Source organism: Teleopsis dalmanni, chromosome X (genome assembly GCF_002237135.1).
Source record: "Teleopsis dalmanni isolate 2A chromosome X, ASM223713v2, whole genome shotgun sequence".
NCBI lineage: Eukaryota > Metazoa > Arthropoda > Insecta > Diptera > Diopsidae > Teleopsis > Teleopsis dalmanni.
This window is the reverse complement of record NC_051848.1, coordinates 67520077-67529122: the sequence shown is the minus strand read 5'-3', so window position 1 is coordinate 67529122 and position 9046 is coordinate 67520077. Positions and strand designations below refer to the sequence as shown.

The 9046-nt window shown below is 29.3% G+C and overlaps 2 protein-coding genes across 2 annotated transcripts in view; both read right to left on the bottom strand.

Annotated features, from left to right (window-relative positions):
- Positions 1-333: 333 nt before the first annotated feature.
- Positions 334-3318, bottom strand: LOC119662602. The gene is made up of 3 exons (XM_038072257.1): positions 3027-3318; positions 2543-2653; positions 334-1587 (listed from the first exon to the last, which is right to left on the bottom strand). Exons 1-3 carry the CDS (start codon positions 3241-3243, stop codon positions 410-412), a joined length of 1506 nt encoding a protein of 501 aa, XP_037928185.1. The 5' UTR covers positions 3244-3318; the 3' UTR covers positions 334-409.
- Positions 3319-6816: 3498 nt separating this feature from the next.
- The window catches only part of LOC119689994 (probable serine/threonine-protein kinase mps1), a 41517-nt gene continuing 39287 nt past the window's right edge, over positions 6817-9046 (bottom strand). The window contains exon 3 of the mRNA XM_038104961.1: positions 6817-7271. Coding sequence (XP_037960889.1) covers positions 6972-7271 — 300 coding nt within the window. The 3' untranslated portion in view covers positions 6817-6971. The remainder of the gene's footprint in view (positions 7272-9046) is intronic.

The window sequence follows — 9046 nt, the reverse complement described above, 5'->3', positions numbered from 1 at the left end:
TATAATATATAATAAATTATATATTATATATGTATATATTTAATGGACTGTAAGTGCCAACTTCAAAACTTTGAATCTGTCAATTAAAAGCATTGCCTTCGCCTATCTTCACAAAACGAGCCAATACTCCAATGAAACCTTCATTGTTCAGATTTAAAGCTTTTCAGATTTGAAGTTACATTTTTCTGATTCTTCAGGAGGCAACTATCTATATTAATGAATACAGAAGATAAATTTAATATAAATAATGATAGCTTTATAGTTGTAATTATCATAAACATTTTCTTTTCATGTGTTTAATGTATTTTTATTTTATTTTCTTTAAATCGCCAGTTAAATTAACTAAAATTTAAAAAAAAACATATACAAATTATTTCCTCAAAGAATTGAAAATGCTTTGGTCTACTGACTATGTTTTGAACGAGAAAAGCTTATCAAAATCGGTTAAAGCTGTAAGATATTCGTTCTCCGAAATGAAAATATCTTCAAATTTTTTTACTTTTTCATAGTGCGGAGTACATTTCAATACTGTTATAGGGGAGGCTACATTCAATTTGGAGCTCTCTTTATCGACACTACTACATTGTTTCTTCTCATACTGTTGTACTTGCTTAATTTTATTCATTTTCTTCTTCTGATTTATAACTTCACTTTCATTACCAAAAACAGAATATACATTAGTACTAGTAACACTACTAGATTCTTTATGACGTTTCTTATTAAATGCCTTTGAACGTTTGTACTGAATTTTTTTAAATTGTGACGTTTCTGTTTGAGTTCCCTTATCCTCCCGCATTACATAAAATCCGTAATACGTACCTTTTTTGTCATTTATTCTGGAAACTGTACCCATATTTAAACAACTCTTACTTTTACACAGAGAAGGTACAACACAATTCTTCTCCTGAGATACGTCTTCGGTTTTCTTCCTATTACCATCATTACTTGATTTTGCCGATCTCATATTCCGTATTCCAGGCACTTTGTTATAATCTCTCAAATTTTTATGTGGACAATACGGATTAACTGTTTCTCTTCCTTGTTGAGCTCTAAATTGATGAGTGCTGTCATTGAGTGATGTTTTCACTTCATTCACATAACTTTTATCAAAATTTATTCTATTTCTTTTAGAGGGATTACTTTTAATTGACGGAATTAATTGCTTTTTAGAGGTGTGACATGGTTCCCATTGTATTCTACTCATTAAAGGTGCGTATTGAGCTTCTAGATTTATAAAATCTTTTAAAATAGTTGAAGCACAGTTGTCCATGGTTTGTTTTGTTGCTTCGGGTATCAATGGTGAACTAAATGGTTTCAATTTTATACGTTTGTGGTCTTTCCTTGATGATTCTTTTATAAGATGTGGACAATCTACTGCATCTACTTTCACACCACTGGGGGGCATAGATTTTGATGCACTTACCAGTGTTTTTAATTCCGTGGTTTTTCTATTGAAACTAATATTTGTATCCACTAAATGGTCTACAGTAGGACAGTATGTCGGTACATTCGAACTATGAAAATTTTGAGTTTCACATAGGTTATTAAAATATCGTAGTCTCTTCGATAGAGGTAAGAGAGATAGATCTGAAATAAATTATTTTCATATTAAGTTTATATATAATATAGAAGGTATTTTAAATATCAAATGAATTTGTTACTAACATATTGGTTAATAATCCCTTATTTAAAAATCATTAGAGGAAATATTTTTAATAAATCGTAAGAGTTGAATCTGTTTACTTCTTAGCGAATTCAAGTTTCCTTAATTTTTAATAATATATTACAGATCACGAAAACTATAACTTTTTAGTGGTATATTTTTCTTTTTTTTAAATAGCTTTGCACATCATTCCCCGCTCTCGCCCTTGTTGTACAATATCTACACGTCTGACATTCCAATGCTAAATCCTTCGGTATTATCATTATACGCAGATGACATGTGCTTGTTATATTCTGATAAACTTGCCAGAAATGAAACCAATATGCTGCAGGAGTATATTAATCTCATCCTGGGGTTGTTCCAGAAATGGAAAATAAAAATTAACAATGAGAAAACTAAAGCCCTGTTTATTATACGTAAACAACATCCACCGAGAGTAAGAGTTGATGACATCGTGATTGATTGGGAGGATAGTATTAAATACTTAGGTATCACGTTTGATAAATGGTTCACTTGGCATAAGCATATACAAGTCAAAAGAAGCAGTTGCGCTAAAACACTGTAATGCTTACAACCACTTTTCAAACACAACCTTAGCGCGAAGAACAGAAAACTTATCTATAGCCAGATAATTAGACCAGCTTTCGACTCTACTATACAAAAGCTACAAGTTGCTCAACGTCAGGATCTCCGAAGACTTCTCAAAGTGCCTTGGTACATCCGCACTAACGACATGCTAACAGAACTTAGAATAGACCCGATCAAAAAATACATAAGGGACAGAGCCTGCTATTTAAAATAACAAGCAAACAGATTTCAAACCTAACATGTTGTATTATAGAACCAGCAAAAATAGTGCAATGCATGTACAACACTTACCAGTTTCTGATAAAAATCGATTCGCATTTTTATCAAAAGGTTCTCTCTTCATTTTAAAATGGCTCTTCCTTACTGAGCTGTGGCATCTGATGGGAGGAACTTGAGATCCATCTTAAAATAATACAACACAAAATCAATTTAGTTTTTATATAATTAATAAAGTTAATTTTTCCCTTGAAGCTTCTACTTCAATATTGGACATAAACCTTATTACATAGGTTATCTATTTAAGTTTAATATGTCATATATATAATTTCCGTAGACGCGTTTGTGAAATTGATATAATTTAAATAAAAAAATTAGTTAGACGGTCTTAAACTATGAGTTAGGTATTATCTTACTTTTCTAAACAAACAGTTCCTTTGTTAATATCATCAGAGAGCTGAACTAAATAGCGGTACAAATTTGTATCAATTATATTGTACTATTTTTTTTTATTATTTTTCTTTTTTTTTATATATATCTATTATAAGTAATTGCCTACCTTTTGATTGAGATACATTTTGTTGCTGTAAGTTTTGAACTAACTCCGCTTGTTCACCTACAACACCTCTGCGTATCTTCTTGGTTGCTCTATGTTTATGTGCTTTACTGCTGCGCTTAATTTCAGAACCATTATACAAAGAAAATTTTGGTTGTAAATCTTCATAAATTCCAGACATGTTTAAAACACATTTGGCGATTTCAAAACTTGATAACATTAAAATTTAATAGTGTTGTTATAAATTCTTATAATCTCAAATGCTAAATAGAACCACACATCAATTTAGTTTAATTTTGTTGAAGGAGTTTTAACAAATTAAATATTGACAAGTCTAAACTTTTTCATTTTAGCAGAAATTTCATAGATATCTTTTCTTTACCATTTATATTAAGTATAAACAAAATTGTATTTGAAAAGTAAACTGAAAGTGAAAATTATATCTAATGCTATATTGTACACATGTATGTATCTTATTTATGAGATCTTCAAGATGAGTTGGTTTACATATGGTTAAGTACTAAGTTATTGATTGATGCTTTGTATCGATCTGTTCTACTTGCCTCGAATTACATTTTAAAAGACATATCTTGCTAGTCACAATTCAACTATATGACGACACTGCATCGAAAATAAACACAAAAAATCCAGTACTTAAGATATTCCTTGGAAGATAATTTATTGAGGTCACATTGTTGAGTTTAGACAAAGCCTATATAATATATAGAAATTAAAATTGGATTAAGATCACAATACAAATTGTATTTTATTTACATTTACTTCTGAAACCACAAAATTAATAACCGTGCTAGTCACTATTAATACTGATTCCTACAATCCAGAATATATCAAAATATTCTACTAAAATTTGCAACTAAAACAAAAATTATTCAATAAATTTGAAATAGGCTTTAGTGAACACGTAAAAGAAAAATTAAAACAGGAGGTGTGTATTTTTTAATATTTTTTATTTAATAATTTAATAGTTTAATAACTAAAACTATAAACTACAAGTTAATATTTATAAATGTTTAAATTTTTTACCTACATATGTTTTTTAAAAACTTGGCAGTGAACAATTCACAAAATCTACAAAAATTATTCAAAATTAATATTTACTATTTATTTTATATTTTAGGTTTTTTTTACCTATATATATAAATTATATATTTCAATTCCTTAGTGCAATTTTCACTAATATATCGCCGCAGAAATGTATGCTTTATATTCTTTTAACGAAGAATATTATTAGACCAGAAGCCTTCTTAGCTCTGTAGCTCAATACCACTAAAACTTCGAAAAAATATATTGATCAAATACCGAGTTTTCGGGTTGGGAATGGATACCATTCTTTAAATAACATTTCTTTGAGTCATTATTTTTTAATCAACCAACAGAAATCATCTCAAAAGTATGCAAAAAGCTATTATGCGAATGCGAAACCTTCACTCACAGAAGGTTTCAAGATATATTTTTTAAAGGCTAAATCTTGAAACATATATAATTTTTTCCACTTCATTCATAACTCGGAAGCAGATTCACTACTGAAATATTTCGTGCTTTTTAAAGCATATTTTTTGGCAAACATAAATAATATTTGTATATTACATAATATCAGCTAATTGTATACTTTGCAATATATCTACTTTCAGTCTCTTGTTATATTAAGATAGATGCATATTTATTTCCCAACGATTGCTATATTTTTGCCAATCTTTCTATGAAAATTATGCACTGCGATAAATAGATCAAATAAGAGGGTAGATCGAGGGATAAGCAATCTAAATTTCTTTTTTAGATTTTTCAGTGGTGTTAAGGTTACTGAGTTCAGATCAATAACCCGTTTTTCCCCTACACATCTATATGTCTAGCAATAACAAGTTCAAGATCAAAAAAATTCACTACAGTGTTAATAAAAATTTTTAATTATTAAAGATACGAATTCAATTCATTGTAAAGACTTGATATGTATATTATAAATAAATATATACTTTTACCTTAGACATCATCCGTTAAGTTCCCATCTTTTTTTGTCAGCAACAGAGATTTACCAAACATATTTTGAAACAATTTTTTTCTACAAGCTTATTTTAGCAAAAAATCGCCATTTGAAAGTTGAAAAGGGAATTTGGGGACTGATGCCTAATGTATATATATTCATTAGTAGCAAATTTTCTGAAGACAGGAAATACGTGTTTCTTTTAATAAAAAAATATGTGTAATATGCTTGCTTCAAAAAATTCCGACACTTTCACCACTTTCTTTCTATCTTATTTTATTCACACCAAGCAGATCAGAGAAGAACGAATATACTTTTTTGTGAGTTGAATCATATCCTCGTCATCCAATTGCTGTTACCATCCAACTGGTTCCACAAGGTCAGATACTTGAATAAATTATGCAAGTACCAAAAAAAATAATAATTTTTGATCACTCTTAAATTTTAGATTTTATTATAAATCTTGTATGCAGAATATGGGTCTGAAAATGGGCATCTAGAAACCAAGTTCCGACTATTTTGATTGGATTTGAATTCAAATATAAATATATTTGTGATTTATTTGTGACGTAAAGTAATACAATTATTACTAAAACATCAATAATAAAACCAACTCCATAGATTTTAAAAATCACCAGTGAAATATCAGATAAAAATATTATATTTAATCAATAACAAAGTAACTTCCTTATTGTATTATGTATTTACTTGAAAACCAAAACAATCCAAAACGACTGAAAATGAGACAGAATAGAAATAAACAAACATACCTTCTGCTCAAAAAGTACCTGGATTTTGTAAATAAAACACACAAATTTAAATTTTATTCCAAATTTATTTTATCTTTTTTAAAAAATTGCTCCTTTTGAAGCGATACACATATGCCAACGCTTAACCCAATCTTCCATACACCTTTGATAGGCCCGTGAAGGTATGGCTTTTAGTTCCTTCGGCGAATTCTCTTTTACCGATTCAATCGACTCAAAACGCTTACTCCGAAAGGGCAATTTGAGTTTCGGGAACAGGAAAAAGTTGCACGGATCCAGATCTGGCGAATATGGTGCCTGAGCGATGACAGTGGTGCCGGTGCCGTGTTTGGTCAAAAAATCGCGTACAACAAGAATTTTCCATAGTAAAAATCGCTAAATGAGGTCTTATAATACGAGAATCCCTTATGAAATAAAGAGTATCTCGGCAAAAAAATTTTAAAATTTTTTTCTAGAAGAAATGGATTCTTGAAAATGTAATTTCAGAATGATTTTTAAATAGATAAATTGTAGACCCTACAAATGAAAGAAATATAAGTTGATGTTGGAGATGATAGTGGAGATGTTGGTGGAGATGATGGTTGTATCTACCGAATTTTGCTGAATTTTGGTTTTAATATGTATTTTCCTCATACACTAAATACAAAATTTATTTATTTAGGTTTGAATTTAATTAAAAAATTATTTATTTTTAACATTATTTTTATTTTTCGTCTTTTTTTATCGAGAAAATATATTTCGTTGTATCTTACAGGAATGCATATGAAATACTTATTGTTAGTAATCAGAAAATTTTTTTCATATATAGATAGTTATATTAAACAAGATTCTTACGGCATTATCTACATTTAATAGCTGTGAAAATAATATTTCTTTAAATGACCTTCGAGTTTGATACTATTTAAGATTAGTAGATTTATTTCTATGTCTGGCATAGACTTTAGGTTTAAATAATTATTAAAATATTTTGAAAAAAGTCAAATGTCATTTAAAAAAATTTTGGAACGAATAGGAGATGGTTTAAAATCCATTCAGTTTTCAAACGAACCCATATTCGAATTAAATAATAAAAAGGCTAAAGTTAATTGATATGTCTTTGGAAACCAATTTTCATATTTACAGTTATTTAAACAATTATAAATGAAAATTGTTCACATGCAAACATTTGAGTTCAGTTAAATTTTATTCAGTTTTCCCGGCAAAACTTTTCTCCGTAGCATGGTCATGGTCCACAGGTATCTTATCAATGGCATCAAGTATAAATTTCAGTGAATGTCCCGTACGGGGTAACCACTGTAGCCAGCTCGATGAAGCCTTTGATTTAGTATTATCTTCATCATCAACAAAGTCAAGATCTCCACCACTAAGTGAACGTCCACCACCCAGGTAATCAGTATAATCATAATCCGATACTAGTGGATTCACTTTGGAATAATAAATTGCTGCGAAAGTCGAATAAATGATAAGAAGTGCCGTACCGACCTGAAATTAGACATAAAAAACAATTTTTTCATTATTTGTTTTTTAAAGATAATTTAATATTAATTAGATTAATTTAAATGTATACAGTTATAAATTACATATGTAGACATAATACAATTTTCAGATCTCTGTACTTCGATAAACTCGAAACTAATAAATTAAAAAAGGCATTTTTACCTCCTGAGAATAGAATATTAATAAGGAATCAAATAGAAACACTTTTTAGGAAATGTCAACTAACCTCATTGTGTTGTATTGGATTGATGGATTAAAATCAATGGAAATATTATGGAGCAAACAAATAAAAACCAATACTAACATGTGATCGCCTAGCATTCTAATACGTAAGCATGTTAAGCAACAATATTTTTTAAGGATATTAATACACTACGAGTATAGGCAAATTTGGCAAAATCAATGAGGAAGCATTTGCTAAAAAATTAATACTTGTTTTTCATCCTAACAGCTTTTCAAATTAACAAAGAACAAAAACAAATTTCGATTCTTAGATGATCCATGTCAGATGAATACTCTCTTGAGACACTCTTGAGACAAAAACAAACTTCGATTCTTAGATGATCCATGTCGGATGAATACTCTCTTGAGACACATTTTCGATGTAGGTACTTGGAAACTGATTCTCTTAATAAAGAACTCATCTGAATGCAATCAATTAAATGCAAAATAATAAAATTTTTGTCAAAAAAATGTCTCACCTACTAGTCTTCACTATTTAAAACTATTTTCTGAGTATATTAACTTCCAATTCCATAATAATCTGTCATAATTATTGTGGTATAAAAACGTGCCTTTCCAGAAAATTCGATTACATCTAATCGTCGAATCAAATTATTGCTTATATTCTCAATTGTATTCTGAGAATACTCTTACGAAGGATGTTGTCATTTATGAAGGTTAGTAAAGTCAGTTCGATTTTCAATTTGCATTTCCCTACAAACATGAAATACTATAGAAGTATCGTAATATTTTAAATATTAAAGGAGAACAGGAAAATAAAATATAATGCCTGCTATTACTATGGGACTAATCACTTATTAACCATGGTACATATCATATTTGTACTCGTTTTTATAAACTATACTTTTAGTATCCTAGTTTTTTTGATCGCTTGCAAGAATTTTTCAGTTTTTTTTATGTTTTCTTCAGATTGAAGTCTAAACATGTACCTACCATCTAATTTCAGAGTTATTAAGATGTTCAGTTAGGAACATACTTATTTCTTATCTTATGCTATTTATTAAGGCTCATATGCCGGAACAAATGTTTCATTAAAGTTATTATCTCATTGTAAATTAGTGTTTATTAAGGAGCATATGTCTCAATAAAATACCATGCCAAAATATATATACCTCCAGCTCAAAAAGTACCCGGATTTTGTAATTAAAACACAAATTTAAATTTTATTCCAAATTTATTTTATCTCCTTCAAAATATGCTCCTTCTGAAGCGATGCACATATGCCAACGCTAAACCCAATCTTCCACACACTTTTCGTAGGCCCGTGCAAATATGGCTTTTAGTTCCTTCGGCGACTTCCCTTTTACCGATTCAATCGACTCAAAACGCTTACCACGAAAGAGCAATTTGAGTTTCGGGAACAGGAAAAAGTCGCACGGATCCAGATCTGCCGAATATGATGCCTGAGCGATGACAGTGGTGCCGGTGCCGTATGTCAAGAAAGGATGTGCCAACATAATAAAAAAAAAATTTTGAAAAAAGTCTATTACTTAAGGAGTAGTTAACAAACAATAAAA